At 47.6% G+C, this 19,794-nt stretch overlaps 1 protein-coding gene across 2 annotated transcripts in view; it reads right to left on the reverse strand.

The window, feature by feature from the left end:
* ARK2C (arkadia (RNF111) C-terminal like ring finger ubiquitin ligase 2C) overlaps nucleotides 1-19,794 on the reverse strand; it is a 73,247-nt gene that overhangs the window by 4,928 nt on the left and 48,525 nt on the right. The window contains exons 2-6 of one of the 2 annotated variants that reach the window (XM_035100848.3): nucleotides 7,816-8,107; nucleotides 6,273-6,308; nucleotides 4,481-4,606; nucleotides 2,112-2,241; nucleotides 804-908 (exon numbers count right to left, since the gene is read on the reverse strand). In XM_035100848.3, the coding sequence (XP_034956739.1) occupies nucleotides 804-908; nucleotides 2,112-2,241; nucleotides 4,481-4,606; nucleotides 6,273-6,308; nucleotides 7,816-8,107 (689 nt within the window). The remainder of the gene's footprint in view (nucleotides 1-803; nucleotides 909-2,111; nucleotides 2,242-4,480; nucleotides 4,607-6,272; nucleotides 6,309-7,815; nucleotides 8,108-19,794) is intronic. The other variant, XM_088652698.1, reaches the window with a different exon arrangement.

Genomic DNA, 19,794 nt, shown 5'->3' on the forward strand with positions numbered 1-19,794 from the left:
CTCTGCTCTGCTGCAGCCTGCAAGACCCTGCTGATCATGCTGGCTGGTGGGCCCCGCTCACCCTTCTGCCGCTGCCGCTTCTCTGCCGCTCCCCGTGCACCTCCGAAACTTCTCGCCGGGAGTGCGAACCTGGGGCCGCCTCGCCCGCCTTTCAGCTGTTCAGAGGAGGCAGCCCCAGCCCCGCGCACCTCCGGATAGCGGCCTGAGGCAGCACCGGCGGGCGGCGGGCGGCCTGGTCAGCGCCCCCTCCATTTTGGCGCCCTAGGCCGTGGCCTAGTTCGCCTTAATGGAAGCGCCGGGGCTGGTTTGCACCTAACTCTGACTTGTGTCTTCCCAACATGGCACAGGAAAGAGAGGGGTGGATGTGATTCAGCAGTGCATATCAGCACACTACTCGTTTGCAATAAGCCGTCATTTATTGGCAGGGCCTGCTCAAAACATTTTGCTGCCTGAGGCAAAGGGCAAGATGGCGCTCAACCCTGAAACCACATACAGAAGCTAATTGGACTGGGAGTTGAATTTTACTCCAATACTGGTGAAAGACATGTCTTCTGCTTTTCTTGAGGGCATCAGGCTAATCTAGAGGGTACAGGGCAGCCATGGGGGACTCACAGCTCTGGCCACTCCCCACACCCCAGCACCTGTCACCTGAGGCAGCTGCCTCACTCTGCTTCATCATAGGGCCAGCCCTGTTTATGGCTTACTGTTACAGGAGAGTATGGCCATAGTGGCTGAATGAATAAACGGATACAGAACCTGCAGGGGGAAAGGCCCAGGGGCTCATTCAAGCTGGGAGCACTTACTTCATAACTTTCCCTCACAGCAGACGTGTGCCTGTTTGGATTCAGTCCCTGAAGAGCAAGTAGCTGAAGCTGAGGATAAGGGTAGTTTCTAATTTCATGAACAACCTGTGAGGCATTGTGCAAAAATAAGTAAGTAAGTAAGCAAGCAAGCAAGCAAGTAAGAGTTTGCTAGTAGTAGTAGTATTCAAAACAAGACTTAATGCCCTTTGAAAAGGGTTAATTCAAAGGAAGATTATCTGCTAGATTGGAGCACCCAACATTATTTCAGATTATTAGGGTACAATTCTGCCGTCAGCGATGCAAGTGGTTCTTCAAGCACTTGTGTAAAAGAACCCAACCAGCTGTAGCAATCATTTCTGTTAAAGCTGTCAGATTATCCATTCAGAAAGAACTGCCTCCCACAGTGCCGGCTCCTAACTAGCAATCAGCTGACAGGAATGATAGACACCTATATTTTGACTGCCTTCCCCGAGACAGTGACTCAGGCCCGGTCTACACAGACAGCAGATTGCATCGTAAAACTATCCCCGGACTGTACCAGTACCACTCCAAATGGCAGATGGAGAAACCACATGATTAAATGTTCCTGTCACCTCCGCGTAGAAAACTAACATGTCAGGAAGAAGGGTTCTGGCATAGCCTTTCCCCCGATATGCTAGTTTTTAAGACACAGAGCATTTTGTAGCTTAGTTCCCAAGCATTGGTGCATGCCCAGTGCCAGAGATGGGAAGAGGGGACAGGGCACCCTCACAAGGGAGGTGGGTAGGAGAGAGACGTTGACTACTTCTCCAGCACAGATTAAAATCTGAGCCAGAGAAGAACTCAGAGGTGAGTGTTGTGAGCAACCCAATCTTGCATGCCAGGCACCAGAGGTGGAAGAGGAGAGATGGGGTGGTATCTCCTACCACCCCAACACTATTACCAACGCAGCAAAAAGAGAAGATTGGGTGAGAGTAAAGTGGGGATTTGGGCAAGAGAGAGGCAGAAATCTGATCCGGGTGAGAACATTCAAATGCTAGCACTATGAGCTGCCAAGTTTTGTATTTCCAAGCTGGGAAGCATCATTCATTCAAGCAGTCCAGGAACAGACGTGGACTCATTAAGCTCCCTTAAGCGGAGTCAGACCACTGGCCCTTATAGGCTAGTATCGCCTACTCTGACTGGCAATGGCTCTCAAGGATCAAATGAGCTGGAAATGCTAGGGATAGAATTTGGGGCAGGATGTGCTCCATCACCAAGTTCTGGTTACCATGCTGTTAGTCTAAGCCAGGCTTCAAGCTGGCCCCCAGCAACTCCTGCTTCGCTTACCATCTGCGTTGAGGAAGTGTTCCGGGGGAAATGCTGTATTCGTTGTGTCGCTAAGTAATGCTGATAATGCTGTGGAACTGGCCTGACCTGGAACTGGTTGTGAGTTAGGCCAGCATCGACGCTGAGATCCCTGGAAGGATGCAGAAATACAAATCGCTATCAAGCGTTGTGCAACGTTTTTATACAAAGTATGCCATTTCGCCATCCCCTTCCCAACACACATACACTTTGAGTTCAACCCAATGGCTAACGCTGTTTTTATATCTTTCACCGGATAGAAGGAACATGAGTCCGGAGGCATAGTGACTCATCCAAATAGTTCAGAGTTTGGTCGGTATATACATTAACCCTGTGGAGTTTCGAAGCACCAGTAGTCAAGAGAAAGTGAAAACAGCACAGCCAATTAAATGTGTGTGTCCCCCACTATCCAAGTAGGGTGTGATTGTTAAATTAAAGCAGGATGCTGATATTCTGCACTGAACATCAAACTTCTCTGCTTGTTGGCCTTTTCCACAAAATCCACTTTCCTTATGTGGAAAGGACTCTGAGATCCTGTGCAAAACAAGTTCAAATTAGTGTAAAATGAGTGCCAATAGTCTTTTTCTCCTCTCTCTCTCTCTCTGGAACCAGCCACTTCTGTTTTTATCCCCATCTTCCTCTCTATGAACTTCTAGAAAGGCAACATGAAGGCCACATTCATACCATACATTTAAAGAACTATGATAACTCTTTAAAGAGCCAAAGATTCCTGGGAGCTGGGGTTTGTTAATGGGTGCTGAGAGTTGTTAGAAGACTCAGATTCCCCCTCCCAAAGCTACAATTCCCAGAGTTCCCTGGGAAGAGGGGTTGATAGTTAAACCACTCTGCTATTTGAAACAATGCAGAACCAGTCTGCTCCATCTTCTGCAGGTAAAGGTGTGGTGGTTCAGTAGCGTTGCCAGACCCAATAGAGGACAGGACTTCTGTGCCTTTAATTGCCCTGCTCTCTTTTGAGTCTGGAAACCTTCAAGAGAAACCAGCAGACCCTTTGCTTGGAAATTAAACAAAGGGTCTGCTGGTTTCTCTTTAAGGTTTCCAGACTCAAAAGAGAGCAGGGCAATTAAAGGCACAGAAGTCCTGTCCTCTATTGAGTCTGGCAACCCTATGGTTCAGGATCATAGCTGCCAAGTCTTCCGTATTCCCCGGGAAACCCCCGTTTTTCCAGCTGTTTCCCACTGGGAAAACCCCGTAAATCCCCCGGATTCTTACCGGCCCGGGGAGGCTCCTTCTGCACATGTCTGGAGTCTCTGGACATGCGCAGAAGCGATTTCTGGCACTGCGGCCATTTTGGAAATGGGCAGAGCATGCGTAGAAGCAATTTCTGGTGCTGCTCTGCCCAGTTCCAAAATGGCCGCAGTGCGACTTCTGGCGCTGGGGCCATTTTGGAAATGGGCAGAGCATGCGTAGAAGCAACTTCCGGTGCTGCTCTGCCCAGTTCCAAAATGGCCGCAGCGCGACTTCCGGTGTCACGCTGCCGTCGATCCCGGATTTTTCAATCTGGGAGTTGGCACCTATGTTCAGGATTGCAAGAGGTGGAAGACTCATTACTATTTCTGCAGCCAGGTCCCTGTCTCCATAGCCCTACAGCTGCCCAATCAGCATGAAAGGGGAGCTTTTGAGTCACTGAGGCTTAAAAAATGACTTTGTATTTTTTAAGAGTAAAAGGAGGTGATTCGGCCACTGTGGATTGGCTCCTAGGGTAATTTAGAAGAAGGAACACTGGAAGAATATTTAGGGAAAGCTCTGATGTTCCAAAACTAATCATTATGGTGGACTGAGAACACAAGGTGCTTCCATTTCAAGGCAATGGTGTGCAAGTTCTGTCATGTACAATGGAACTTCGAGAAAATGACAACTTAAGTTACTCCAAACAAAGATACTCGAGCATTCCAAATAATTTGCCAATGTACAGTATGTGCAAATAATAGATCTTGCTGAAAGGCAATACATGGTGCTTTGCACTGATTATGGTAATCATCTATTATTATTATTATTATTATTATTATTATTATTATTATTATTATTACTACTACTACTACTACTACTACTACACTGTATTATCTTAGAAAGTTGCATGATCTTAGAAGGGGGTGTGACTGTGAGGGGGTGTTGATGTGTGACTCTCATTAAGGGATCCTGCACTTCTGAATTTGCCACTAAACTACTGTCTGCATGACAACTTCAGATATTTGAACATTGCCATCATGTGTCCTGTTAGTCTTCCATTCTCCATGCTATAAACATGCCCAGCTCCTTCAACCGTTCCTCATGGGAACTGGTATCACAAGCCTTCTGTTTCACCCTAGTTGTCACAGCAAGGAATGACTTACCAGTCTGTTCCTTCTGCTAAATATCTGGGCTGGGGGCCCATGGGTTGAGGAGTCTGCAGTTGATGGCCAAATTCGAAGCTTGGATGTAACCGATGAGGTTGGACAGAGATACGCTCCTGAGTCCGCCTGCAGGGTTGAGGAAGAAAGGTCAGCGAAAGAGGATCATGTTTGACACCTAACCCCACAGTTCTGAATCCTTCATCCAGAGCAACACTGATAACCCTGTTCAGACAACTGATTCAGGGTCCATGAATGCACGGGGTTGGGGGATCAGGATCATAGGAAGCAGCCAGGTCAAAACTATGGAATTTGCTCCCATGGGAGAAGGGGCGATGGGGGGGAGATGGGGATGGTCCGCCCCGGGTTCCACTCTGGGGGGGGTGCCACTTGATGCCCCCCACCCCCGCGCTGAGTGGGCCTTTAACCTGGAGTTTAGAATTGGAGGCGCGTGGCTTTGGAGTCGCGGGGCGGCGGCGATACCCTGCCACGTAACGACACATGCGCAGCACGATGCATCGTTACATGCATCGTTACATGTGCCGAGCGGGTTTTCTATCTGGAGCTGGAGGTGCACGGCTTTGGAGTCGCTGGGGGGCAGCGATACCCTGCCACGTAACGACGCATGTCGTTATGTAACACGCATGTGTCGTTATGTAGTGATGCCACGCCCTCCAGGTGGACGGTAATTTTCCGCCCTGGGTGATGCAGCGGCTCACTATGCATGGGAGGCAGTTATGGCCATGACAAATTCATGGGAAAGGCTATTGATGGCTACTGGCTATGCTCTTCATCCAGGCTGTGTGCTTCTGCATATCAGTTGCCATAAACTTCAGGAGGGGAAAGTACTCTTATGTTTGGGTCCTGCTTGCCGGCTTCCCGCAGGCACCTGATTGGCCACTGTGAGAACAAGATGCTGGACTATTTGAGCCATTGGGTTGATCCAGCAGGCTATTATTATGTTCTTGCCTCCCTTGTCCAGTCTTGTCTAGCCCTCCAGCCTCCCCCAACTGGGGGCCCTTGGACTATTATTTGACCAGGCTGGTCAGGGTGATGGGAGATGGATTTCAGTAACAAATAGAGCATAGTTGGTGAAGGTTGGTCTGTTATGACTGGCAATGACTTTCGGGGGGGGGAGCAGCAGGGGAGAGAGAGATATGCTTCTGGATTTTTAAAAAAATTAATAACTGGAGATGCCCAGAATTGAACGTGTGATCTTCTGCATGATAAGCATGCGCTCTACTACAGTCATACCTCGGTTTAAGTACACCTCGGTTTGAGTATTTTCAGTTTAAGTACTCCGCGGACCCATCTGGAACGGATTAATCCACTTTCCATTACTTTCAATGGGAAAGTTCGCTTCAGGTTTAGTACGCTTCAGGTTAAGTACAGACTTCCGGAACCAATTGTGTTTGTAAACCGAGGTACCACTGTATTGAGATATTGCCTCTCCCCATTGTTCATGAGCTATACACATTCAGCCTGTGAAAACAAACACAATGGTGTGAACACTGGCTCTGATCATGCACTCCGGAACCCTGCAAAATGGAGGGCTGTCAAGCATGCACAAGCCTATATTCAAAGCACAGTGGGATGCTATGCCATTAACTCAGCTTGCAGTGAGTTTCTGCATAAACAGCAGAAGGCAAAATGCATGGCTGGTCCATGCACACTCAGGGTGTCTTCTGGTGTTCTGAGTATACTGAATGCAAATAGGGCCGTGCCTGCAGATTTAGTCACACTTCCTCACCCACCTCGCCAACTCACGCATGCATGCACACGCATCTTCACTCACCCTGGATCAGTTGCCTGCACAGAGCTTAATGGTGACCTGCAGACAAAGCATCCGAGTCAATAGAGTGTATTCACAGATTGGACAAAGTATTAACGGCAGCTTTTTCTAAGCTAGTGTTCTCCCAATGTTCCGGACTACAGCGTCCAGCAACCCTGACGATTGTGCCATGCTGGCTGGGGATTCTGGGAGTTGTAGTCTGACAACACCTGGAGGTTGGGGGAGGCTGAAATACATTTGAATTGTTTACACAGAAGGCCCACGTACTCAAGTGATCAGTGGTTTCAAGGTTGGCCAAGCAGATGCCTCCTCAAAGCTCATGCAAGTAGGGACACGCTAGAGACAGACACCCCGTGGTTTGACCCCATTTTATGTACACTGTTGATGTGCATAGAGGTTCAAGATCTTAGGCCAGGGGATGAGGAACCAAGGCCCTCCAGATGTTGTTGGAGAACATCTCCCATCTTTCCTGACTGCTGTCCATACTGACTGTGGCTGATGAGTGTCCATCAGTATCTGGAGGGCAACAAGTCCCTCCCAGACCTGCTATATACCAGAATTAAGTAGTGAAGCTTTTTTTCTAGACGGTACCACTTCAGCCCACAGAAGCAGGGAAAGGGCAGGGTGTTGCATGCTTACGTTTATTTATTTTATTTATTTATAGAAATATTTATATATCACTTTATTATAAAAAAATATTGCAGGGATTTGCAACAACATAAAAATATAAAACCAAAGAATGAAATCATGAAACGTTAAAAGCAACTCAAAAGCAAAAGTAAATTAAAAACAAATATCAATTGACCATTTGGGGGATGCTACCCCCTATGGGTGGGGAGTGAGAATGGCTGCCTACCATAATAACTAAGCATTGATAGTTTTATGAGTGACACCCAGTTTGTGTGTCATTCTCACTCCCCACCCATATGGGGTAGCATCCCCCAAATGGTCAATTGATTTAACTTATAGCCTTTGAAATCCACCCACCTTTGCTAAAGGTTTTTGAGTGGAAGAAATGGTGCAACAGCTGTGTGTTTCCTGCCTTGGCAGGGAATTGGACTAAAATAGTGTTCTTCAACCTTAGATCCCCAGATTTTGTGGCACTACAACCCCAGCCAGCTTAGTTAATGGTACGGATTGATAGGAGCTGTAGTCAGGGCCGGCCCACTCATGAAGCAAGGTGAGGCAACTGCCTCAGGCGGCAATCTCCACCAGGGCAGGAGATCCCAATGTCTATCTTTCTTTCCTGTAGATCTTCCCTCACCCATTCTTCCCTGGTGGGGAGGCAGGGTGCCATGGAGAGCTAAGGCACCAGGAAGAAGGCCACAGTAGGGATAGTGTCCCTGATGTGCTAGCTTTCTGCATGCAGGGATATTTGTTTTGGTTTTTTGCAAAAGCAGAACTGCAACTCGCACAATCCATTGGCCGTGTTGGCTGGGGCTAAGGGGCTCAGAAGAGTCCAACAGCATGTGGAAGACACTGGCTGTTAGGATGTCCCAAACTGGTCGCGCTCATTACCTTGGCTGATGGTAGAGATGCTGCTTACCTGGGATGAGGCATGAGTCTGCGGTGCTGGGCCTCGAGGAGCTGCTGCTGGAGGAGGTATTGCTGGTGAAGGGCCTGAGGTAGGAAAGAGGGTCCCGTCACTTCCTGGAATGGCAGGGCAGGCAGAGGCGGAAGGGGCGGGTGCAGGGGGCCTCCGTGCTGGTGCGCGGTTGCCATGTGAGGCTGGACGGCGTGAGGCAGGGGGAAGTCTGTGGAAATCTGAGGCTGGGGGCCCAGGTGGAAGTTCCGGCAGGAGGTAGCATGAGGATGCTGAGACCTTTGAAAAGGAGCGCCTGGAAGGGGAAAAAAGGCAGGGGGGCGGTCAGAGGGGCTCTGCGCAAACCAAGGCTTGTTCACACGTCGTGCTGGGTCCAGGTACAAGCTATGCACAAGTGCTGGTGCGAAAGAGGGTACACTCGTGAAAGAGCAACTCACTTTGAACAGAAACGCAATGCATCTCACCATGGGGAGTGGGGCAAAGCGACTCAGTCTGCTGTACAGCTTCTGCTAAATGCTTATGTAGGGCCGTAGCATGGGGGCCCGTAGCCCCGGGCGCATGATTTGAAGGGGGGTGCGAGGTAGATGTTGTCGTCCCCGGAACCCCACCCTGATTGCCATCAGAAGCCTCTGGGCCCCGGAGCCCAGCCTGGCCTTGCCACCGCGCCCCCTGCCCCCTCACTGAATGGTTATCCGGTCAGTGTTGGGGAGTGCGCCCGCCAATGGCCGCATCAGCTAACCAGGCTCCCCCCTGCACAGGGACGCAGGCAGGCAGGTGGCACAGTGCTGCCCTGTGAACCCTCTGTGCCCCACACCCACCCAGCAGTGGCGGTGAGGGTTGGGCTGGCACAGTGGATTTTGGTCACCCTTTGTGCCAAGCCCCCGGTCCTGTCTTGTGCACACACATGCCCTAGACGCCAACAATGGATGCAATGCCGCCATGCTGATAGCCACCTTTAAGCCCCGCTCATGCTTGGCCCCCTTCAAACAAATATTGAGGGGGCTGAAGACACCTCGGCCCCCTGGAGTGGACAAACCAGCACACACACACATGCCCGCTTTCACTTCTCAGGGTTACTTATACATAAATCAGACTCATCCCGGACATTCCTTCAAATACAGGGTTCTTTCAAGGAAAGGAAAGCAAGGCATATAACCACCTTGATTCTGCCCAACAGTTGCAGTGACCATTTTAAATATCTGAAGGGCTGTCACAAGGAAGATGGAGCACGATTGTTTGTTTTTTGCTGCTCCAGAGGGTGGGATCCCGAAACCAATGGATCCAAGTTACGAGATGAACCATTAGGAAGAACTTTCTGGTGGTAGGAGCTGTTTGGCAGTGGAATGGACTACCCTGGGAGGTGGTGGGCTCTCCTCCTTCAGAGGTTTGGAGGGCCATCTGCCAGGGGTTCTTTCGCTGGGATTCCTGCATTGCAGAGGTTGTTCCAGGAGTCTAGTAAGCTTCGCTTTCAATCTGAGTTTTTATTAAAGACAGCAAACAAATGGCCTCACTAAAGCCCCTAAATTTATTGAGACAAAAAGATGCAGGTGTCCATAATCCCTGTTAGGCTCCTACATAAATCTCCTGTCCCCCATTTCCCCAGCTTAGTTTTAAGGAATCCATACTCAGAAAGTCTCAAGAGGCTTGACACCTCTTGGGTGGTCCTAATCTCATTCAGCCTTTAGGTAACCTTTGCATAACCTCCCATTAAGCCTAAATTAAACCAAACAGGACCTGTTGGCATCAGGAGAATATCTCCCTCCTCCTGGCCAGATGAGATATTGGGGGAAATGGGGAAATTTGTCAATCTCTCCCCCCCCTCTCTCTCCCCTCCACATTTCCACTTCAGTTTATGGGTAAATATATATTTAATCCTCATGAAAAGTCATCCAGATTTTACCGATAGTGTGAATTTCTCCTGATACACACACTTTTGTACGCAATTTTACCCAATATACACATTTTTTTTCAATGCGATTTTCCAGAAAAATAATGTGTTTTTCAATGTTATTTTCACTAATACAGGCATTTTTTGTACCCATTACTTGAGTAGAGAACTGCACTGCAAAATTCAGAGTAGTGCAAATTCTGAAGGATGCCCATGTTTCCAATCTCATATTGGATCGATCGGGTAGGGTCAAACCTAGTCCAAACTTTGGAGAGTACATATGATCCCAGGTTTCCAAAGTGTGGCATCCCATCACTTGCCCCTTTCCCTAGCTGAACTGTTGTGGTTGCTAGACAAGCAAATAGGTCTGAGTGGAAGCTGGCGAGTGGCTGCGATAATGAGTGGCTGCTTGTCGCAAAGTTTCTGGTGCCTCCCTTAAGCAAGGAAGAAACAAGGCTATGCAGGGCAACCTGCCAGGTGAAACTTTGCACATTTCCTCACATTCTTACCTGCTTCCTTCTACTCAGCTTTCAGATGGGTACCTCTCCTACCTGAAGATCAGGAGGAGATTGAGGGGAGAGTGCAATAAAGATGGGGCACCTCTGAGCATGTGCAGTGCGCTACACTAGCCACCAAGTACCATGGACACACTCCGGACACCTGGAGTCAGGGAATATAGCTTGAATTTTTATAGAAACTGAAGTTAGGTAAGGAGCTACCAGGAAATGTTATATATTCTCTTCCCTTCTCCACCACCACCCCCCTGCACTAAATTGCTGGTGATGCTAAGGCCTAGCTCTTACTTGGGTGATTAAAGTGTGTTTGGACTATACCACCTCAAATTGCCGGGAACGGTGGTGGTGTTTCACCTCACTGAATGCTCCTCCATCCCTGCACTGAGAAATCTAGCGTGTCAGTGAGAAAGCGAGGCTAGGGCTCTTCTTCCTTTCACACTAGTTTTCTATATGCAGAGATTTGGGTTTAGTTTTAGTTTTACAGAACTGCATTAACTCGTGTGAGCCCTCGTCTCCACACTTAGCCCTGCGAGGAGAACTGGACCATTCTCAAGCCAAGGTATTGCACGAAGCGAAGGGCTCTGTCTGTATCTTATTCATTCAGACCTGACGCAGGAGCAGCTCTAGCTAATGGCCACCTCATTCCATTTGGCTTCCTTCCTCCTGAGGGATAAGAACATGCAAAGTACAGGGCCAGGAGGGTGCTGATGATCCGGTCTCCCTCTCCATTCTCCCTCCTGGTTTCGCACACTGACCATTTTGAAAATCCCTTTTCCTTGAAGCCACCTCTCTGAAGCTACCAGGGGAAGGGCAGCACTCAGGAATTGTTCAGCTGCATGCCAAAAAGGGGGGGGGAGAAAAGTGGAGAGAAGAGAGCCCTAATTGGGGACTGAATATCAAATGTTCTCCCGCTGCTTGCCTCGTGATGCGGTTTCATGCCGGAGAGATGCTGCGTTTCTTGGGAAATCTCTTTTTGCAGGCAAAGGATGGGAATGTAGGAAGCTGCTTTATAGCAAGCCATATCACTGGTCCATCTAGCACACAACTGTCTGGTGGATTCTGCAGGGTCTCAAGGAAAGGGATCTTTTCCATCATCTGCTACCGACTATCAGTGTAGGAGAGGGAAATTTTCACCTAACACTTTTGCCCCATTGCAACACAAGCGTCTCTACCATTCATTGATGGCTGCGAATGGAAGCAAAAGCCATATGCCCATCCAGAGTGAGGGCCGGAAGCACGACCCTCACTCTGAACTGGATTTGTGACGTTGTCATAAAAAGCCCCCTTTGGGCGCTCAGCCTTGACAATGGTAAGGGCAAACATGTGTGGAAGGGTGGGAGCATGTATGTCAGCCACACACCCTTGGCTCTTTTCCCTTTTGAACATGAGAAGGCTTGTAAGTGCATTCAAGGAAATGTCCTTGCAAACTCCGTTCAGACTTGCAACAAGCATCTCTCCCATTCAGCAATGGCCCTAAAGCCTAATCATCTCTTAAACCATAACCATGTACTACACACTGAATCAAGGGCCACTTTTCTCTGTGTGGGGTTTCCTTAAAAAAAAAACATCAATGAGAAGAAAATACCCAACCGGCCAAACGTTTGGGTGGATCACTCCAATGTTGTTTTGCTGCTTCAGACGTAATGACAGATGATGATTTGATCAAATGGGAAGGCAATGCAATTCAGCTATGTGCACAAGAGGGCAATTTGATTTTTCCAAACTATGGTTCAGAATGTAAAGAAATAACCATGGTTTGGAAAACTGAAAATATTACTTATTTTATTTATGACACGCTTGTTTCTTCCTCTTTCTGTTTCACCCTCACAACAACCCTGTGAGGGAGATTAGGTTGAAGGACTGTGGGTTATGTACAACTATGATCTACTAAGGGCTGATCCATTGAAATTAATGGACCAACGTTTGCCAGAGGTGGGGATGAGCAAATTTATTGATTTTTGTTTCTCCCAGTTTCTTATTTTTTCCAGTTTTAAGTTCACTTCTCCAAATTTCCACATTATTTTGCTGTTCTTTCTTAAAGTCAGCATTAAATATTTGTCAGCATATTAGTTTGAATGTCTCTTAATCTACATATTTTGTATGCAATGTTGCCTAATACACACATTTATTTATTTATTGCAAAGCAATTTTCACTAACAGAATGCATTTTAGCCCCATTTTCACCAATATATGCATTTGCAAGCCTACTCCCCCGCCCCGCTCTATGCTTTTTGCCAGACATTCCTTGGCTGGCAAACTGCATTGCAATATTCAAAGAAGCGTGAAACTCGACGAGTGGCTGTGTTTTATTGTGCATATTGTTTATCGCAAGGTGTAAATTAGGTAAGCTCACCTCCAAATCCCTTGTCATGACCCAAGGCCACCCGGTGAACTTTGTGGCTAAGTGGGGATTTGAACCCTGGCCTCCCCAGACCTCGTGCCACACTCTGACCACTACGCTACACTGCCAGGCAGGCACTGGATGTCAGGGGATGACCAGGGGTCAGCAGAGAGCCCAGCCTGGAAGCGCTGGAGCTCCATGATGTTTCCCGCGCAGAGCACCACTCTGAGAGTGGTGCTGAGCCTGAGGAGTTGGAAGGGGGTAGTCTGGGATGCTGCCAGTACAGAACTGCACAGGGAGCAGCTAGCAGCACCTGAACAGAGCGCGGCAGAAGAAGAGGTGTCAGTGGTCAGAGAGCCTGGTCAGCAGTTGAGTAGCTCAAGAGGGGAAGGGGCAACCGTTCCCCCTTCTCCGCAGGAACGCAGGGGGGCCAAACGTCAGGAAGAGAGGAGGCGCCTTAGGGCGCCAAGGATACTTTGCTGGAGGCGGTCCCAAAAACAGGCACTTCTGCATTCTGACTCGGACTGAACGGTCATGGACTTTTTAGCTCTAACTTGTACATATGTATATAATAAAAGGTAAAGGGACCCCTGACCATTAGGTCCAGTCGTGACCGACTCTGGGGTTGCGGCGCTCATCTCGCATTATTGGCAAAGGAAGCCGGCGTACAGCTTCCAGGTCACGTGGCCTGCATGACAAAGCCGCTTCTGGTGAACCAGAGCAGCAAATGGAGACAACGTTTACCTTCCCGCTGGAGCTTACCTATTTATCTACAGTGGTACCTCTACTTACGAATAACTCTACTTACGAATGTTTCTACTTACGAATGGAGCTCCGTCTGCCATCTTGGATGCGGTTTAGATAGGATTTTTTCTACTTACGAATTTTTAAATAGGGTTGCTTCTACTTACGAATTTTTTCTCCCAATGCATTCCTATGGGATTCGACTTACAATTTTTTTCAACTTACAAATGTGCGTTCAGAACACATTAAATTCGTAAGTAGAGGTACCACTGTACTTGCACTTTGACGTGCTTTTAAACTGCTAGGTTGGCAGGAGCTGGAACTGAGCAATTGGAGCTCACCCCATTGCAGGGATTCGAACTGCTGACCTTCTGATCAGCAAGCCCTAGGCTCTGTGGTTTAACCCATGTATATAATAAAACTCTGTAAAAACCAGCCATGGAGTTTGGAGCCTCTTACTCTTGCGAAGCACCCAGGCACCCTGACACCAGTTCACCAGGCTCATCCGCAGAACCCAGACGGCTGATGCTGTTTTCTGCTCCTCTCACCCCGACTCAGCTCTCTGAGCTCTGCAGTTCTTACGCTTTTCAAATTTTGAATATTTATGGCCTCTGAGCTAACCAAACAGCAAAGACATTTACTTTTCATTTCATGAAGAAACACTATTATGTCCAGTAGGAACCAGTCCTGGGTTATTGAATACGCTGAACACTAACAGGATCATCCGTTGCGTGTTTACTCAGATGTAAGAACCCCACTTTGTGCAAAGGAACTTACTTCTAACCATGTGTGCACAGGACAGCGGCCTTAGCTATCGAGTGACTGATCGTGGAAGTGTACCCCAAGAGCCATCTAGTCCGACCCCTTTAATGTTCCTTACTAGCTTTGCACATGCACAGAGAAACCGAAACCTGCCTCATAGGCAGAGCTAAGCCTTTGGAATTCACTGCCACAAGATGTAATAATTTTGACAGCTTTAACAGAGAGAGCTGTTGTGGTTTGTGGGTTGGGCTAGGCCCCGGGAAACTAGGGTTCGGTTCCCCACTCAGTCACGAAGCTCGCATGGTGAGCTCGGTCTGCTCAAAGGCTTGCTTATCCAGTATTATAGTCCTACTCAGAGTAGACCTATTCAAGTGGCTGGGCACGGCTACCTCAAACCTGTTCCTTTCCATGTGTCTGCTCTGAATAGGACAACCAACAGTCCCTCAACTGAACCTACCTCTCAGGGTAGTTGTCGGGCTGAAACAGAGAGCAGAGAACCACCTCTAGAGAAGATTGGAAAACATGTGCTTTATTGGAGAACATGCGTTTAGAAAAGATTGGGAAACGGTTATTGACTATAAGGGAAATAACTGTGTACAGCTGAAAATGCTGGCAGCTTTAAGGTAAATTCAACAGTGTAAATAAGCTTTGATGGAGGCAATAATGGAGTACTGAATGATACAGGTTTTGTTTTGTTTTTTGTAAAATATGCAGGGATTTATTATATGTAAAATGAACCAGGGAAAGAGAAGAAGGGAAGTCATTGATATCTTAAGGATGTCGAAATGAGTATTTTTAAATTGTAAAACAGAAAATTTAATAAAAAAATTATATACAAAAAACAACAACAGAGAGCCACCTTCACCACCTTAAGCTCTTTGGAGGAAAAGTGAAATATATGCGAGTATGTATATATGTTTTAAAAGGTAAAGGTAAAGGACCCCTGGACAGTTAAATCCAGTCAAGGGTGACTATGGGGTTGCGGCACTCATCTCGTTTTCAGGCTGAGGGAGCCAGTGTTTGTCCACAGACAGTTTTCCGGGTCATGTGGCCAGCATGACTAAACCGCTACTAGCGCACGGAGGACAGTGACGAGTGCCAGAGCGCACGGAAACACTGTTTAGCTTCCCGCTGCAGCGGTACCTATTTATCTACTTGCACTGGTGTGCTTTCGAACTGCTAGGTTGGCAGGAGCTGGGACAGAGCAACTGTGGTTTAGACCACAGTGCCACCTTTTACCTGTATGTATGTATGTATGAATGGGAATTGGACAATTAATGGAGGGCAAAGCTATCTATGGCTACTGCCCATGATGCCTATGTTCTCCCTTTGCTGTTCAAGGCACTAGCACTTCTGAATACCAGTTGCTGGAAATGGCAGGAGAGGCGAGTGCTCTCGTTTTCGGATCCTGCTTGTCGGTTTCTCTGCGAGAATAAGATAGGTCCCTGTCCTCTCAAGCAGGGCTCGTATGTTCTAGGAGTGATGGATGGTTTTGGATCGCTCTCCCAGGTAGCTGGAATTTTGAAACAGTCACCGCAACCGGTCTGCACGCAAGCTGGTTCAGGGCGGGGATTTAAATCACCTGGATTTAAAACCCATCTACCCTGATTTAACCTGCCGCCATCTGCCTGCACAGCGTGAGATCTGTGCACTCAGCTATGGATCCTCCCCCTTTTAAAAAGAAACACACACCCCTCCTCCCTGCTGTTATATCAGCTTGTCGGGGATTTGAATCCAGAATCTCACCCAAAGCATGAATTACATTCCCTAGAACAGCAAGCCTCGTTTAGATTACAAGCCCCCGATGTTGCTGTAGCAACGTGAAGAAAATTACCACAACTCACCAGTGCATCACAGCAGCCCATCTTTGATACTAGCCAGCTAGAACACACACACACACACACACACACACACACACACAACTGCTAAAGTATTCAACAGTCAGAGTGGTTAAGTCTCTAATGCGTGGGCGTTCTGGAGCGGATTCACAGCCCTTTCACTTCATTAACACCTGTCACCTCATACATTTGGCATTGTGCGCACTGAGTCTGGCTCGCCCGCGCTGCGGACTGCGAATGTATCACAGTCCAATTGATGCCTGGGAAACATTTAATATAGATTCATAAAGCCGTGTGTGTGTGTGTGTGTGTGTGTTAGCGTGTATCAGGGTGCACTTAAGCATATGCAGAGTCTTCTTCGCAAGGGTGTGTGTAAACTACCTGAGAAATTGCCCTTGGTCTTGTTGAAATGGAAATGTTGGCAACTATGGCAGAAGCCACCAACGATGTGGCCTGTTTCATCGGCTGTGTTCATCGGCACAGTTTACATAACTAATCTCGCATAATGATGCGATAAGCGACACTGTCGCGATGTCATTACGTCTCACCAACTGGATATCGTTTGCGGACAAAAAGTTATGACGGCGGCATATTACAAATGGAGCCCTTCATTGTGAGGGGTTGTGCTCAAGGACCTTCAGGGTCCCTTCCAAGTCTACAGTTCTAGGATTCTAGGATTCCCTTGGGAGCCAAAATCAGGATGTCCATTTGCGACTTGGAAGAAGATTAGGTAAAATCGTGGTTACAAGCCACAATGGCTTTGTTCTGCCTTCACTGTTAGAGGTACCAGTTGCAGAGAATCAGAAGCGGTGAGTGTGCTGTTGTGTTCAGGTTCTGCTTGTGGGTTCCCCACAGGCATCTGGTTGGACCCAGGTGGGAACAGGATGCTGTCTAGATGGGCCTATTCCCTGATCCAGCAGAGCTCTTCTTGTTTTATTTCGCTTTTGCCAAATTGCACCAGCAAATTTTGTCGGCAATTAAGCACACTGCCTCCCTCTTTTGTTGTTACATCCTTACTTCCGATTCCGAGCTCTGTGTGTGTCTGAGAACAGGCTGGTTCTATTTTTATGTCTCCCTTAGATCACGGAGTCACGCCAGCAACTTCTGGCTTGCAAGGAAGACTCTTGCTGCAGATTGACTCAGTAAGTAACTGCAAGACAACTTCATTTGTCTTCCTCCTGCTATCTGCTCTGATGGGAGACGGAGACAGTCCACTGGGAACCGGCAGCCTCCGATCACTCCCGAGCTTATCGCAAAAGCTGACTGCGTACAATTGTTTTAGGCTCCAGTCCCAAGAGCTCTGCGCTTCCTCCCACGGCACCCCATTAAAAAGGGGCTCAGATAAAACTGGCATGTGCGTCGCGAGAGCTGGCCGGAGAACTTTTTCTTAAAGCAACTAATCTTGGGGATGTTGATAACTGATTGCAAGCAAGAGCAAGGGAGCGAGGGAGGGAGGGAGGTGGCAATAAAGATCCCAGGCCTGTGTTGTTCCTTCTACAATCTCCAGAGCTGTTTCACAATCAGTCCCTCTCCCCAAGTAACTGTAGGTCTGGGAGGGAAATTAGGGTCGCCTGTCAATTCTCAGCACCTTTATTCATTCATTTGTTTGTTTGTTTGTTGTTAAAATTTATACACTGCTTGGACATTTAGAAAAAGCAAGTCCTCAAAGCGTGTTACAAAAATAATAAAAATTATCAGTAGAAACCAGCTAAGAACTACTATTTAAAACTTTCAAAACAAAACTAAAATAAATGCTAAAGATCAGATTGCAACACATGTCAGAGTTCTGAATGTCTAGACAAGTTTGCTGGAACAAGTTTGTTTTCAGCTGGCACCAGAAAGCATACAGCCTGGCTGATGTCAATAGGAAGGGAGTTCCAAAGTTTGGATGCTGCCGCAGTAAATATCACCTGCTTTCAAATGCAGAACAAGTATTATATGGCACTAGCAACAGTGACAGTACTGCCTTAACAGACTACAGTTCCCAGGATTCTTTGTGGCAAAGCCATGACCCTGGTGTAAAGGTCATATAAGAAGCCGCATTACCCTGAGTCAGGCCACTGACCCATGAAGCCCAGTATTGTCTCTTTGTAGCTCTTCGTGGTCAAGATCCAACTCAACACATGCCTGCTCACCCAGGCCTGTGGGTAACATTGATATTTTAGTTGGGTCACCTGCATTGTTTTTGCAATCGACTGTCTTGAAAGCCTGGAGAACAGCCACCAATCCTCAACAGTGCCCAGAGCAAGGGAAGTAATAGCATCGCTCTATTTTGCCTTGGCCAGACCACACCTGGAATACTGTGTCCATCTCTGGGCGCCACAATTTAAGAAGGATATTGATAAATGGGAACGTGTGGAGAGGAGGGCAGCTAAGATGACCAAGTTCAAGGGTTTGGAAACCAAGACTTATATGAGGAATGGTAGAGGGAGTTGGGTATATTTAGCATGGATAAGAGGAGACTGAGAGGAGATGCCTTCAAATATCTAAAGGGCTTGTTTTCTCTTGCTCCAGAGGACAGGACATGAAACAAAAGGTTCAGGTTACAAGAAAGAAGATTCTGACACAACACCAGGAAGAACTTTCTAATGTAAGAGCAATTCAACAGTAGAATGGTCTCCCTCAGGAGGTTGTAGACTCTCCTTCCTTGGAGGTTTGTAAGCAGAGGTTGAATGGCCATCTGCCATGGATGCTTTAGTTGAGATTCTTACATTGCAGGGGCCTGGACTTGATGACCCTCAGGGTCCTTTCCAACTCTACAGTTCTCTGATTCTCAGCAGCTTATTATGTTCCTATACTTACTCGCTTGATTTGGGGGGGAAAGGGCCATAGCTCAGTGGCAGAGCACCTCATCTGCACCACAAAAGGATCTAGGTTTAATCCATGGCATCTCCAGGTAGGGCTGGGAGACACTTCCTGCCTGAATCCATGGAGAGCATCTACCGAACAGTGCAGGTGATTCTGAGCTCGATGGACCAGTGGCCTGACTTCGTATAAATTTCCTATGTTCCAATAAATGCCATTTCCTCACAGAATGCCTTGCTCTAAAAGGTATTCTGGGGTGGAGGAATGGCAGCCCAAACTACCATTTTGTTTAAACAAAATAAAAAAATCCTTCCAGTAGCACCTTAGAGACCAACTAAGTTTGTCATAATAAGACAGATTAAGATTGGGTGGCTGTCTGTAGGCAATGAAAGGTCTTCCTCCCAGAGCTTGAGAGGAAGACCTTTCATTGCCTACAGACAGCCACCCAATCTTAAACAACTCCTCACCCACAATAATACCACCACCAGACCTAACATGGACATTGGTACCAGAGCCGGCAATAAACCCAGATGCCAACTTTGCTGCTACATACACCCGGACAACACCATCACTGGTCCCAACAACATCCAACATACAATCTCAGGACTATTTAATTGCTCATCTTCTAACATTGTGTATGCCATCAAATGCCAACGGTGCCCTTCAGCTCTCTATATTGGACAAACAGGCCAAACCCTACGCCAAAGGATAAATGGACATAAATCTGACATCAGGAATCACAAGACAGAAAAAACCAGTAGGAGAACACTTCAATCTCCCAGGACATTCTATACAAGATCTCAAAGTAGCTGTCTTATTACAGAAAAAATTCAGAAACAGACTGGAAAGAGAAGTTGCTGAACTGCAACTCATTACCAAGCTTAAAACCATGGAGAGACCTGGTCTGAATAAGGACACTGGATTCTTATCGCATTATACATGATCAAGCTTTCTTTAGCACCTCAGCCCTTGCTTTTTCCTGCAAGACCAATTGCAGTTGTTAGCAGTCATCCACAGGTTTACCACTCCTATCAGCCAATCACCCATTCCCACCACCCTTCTGAGTAATACCCCTCCCCACCCTCTGAC

Source organism: Zootoca vivipara, chromosome 10 (genome assembly GCF_965207765.1).
Source record: "Zootoca vivipara chromosome 10, rZooViv2.hap1.1, whole genome shotgun sequence".
Lineage (NCBI taxonomy): Eukaryota > Metazoa > Chordata > Lepidosauria > Squamata > Lacertidae > Zootoca > Zootoca vivipara.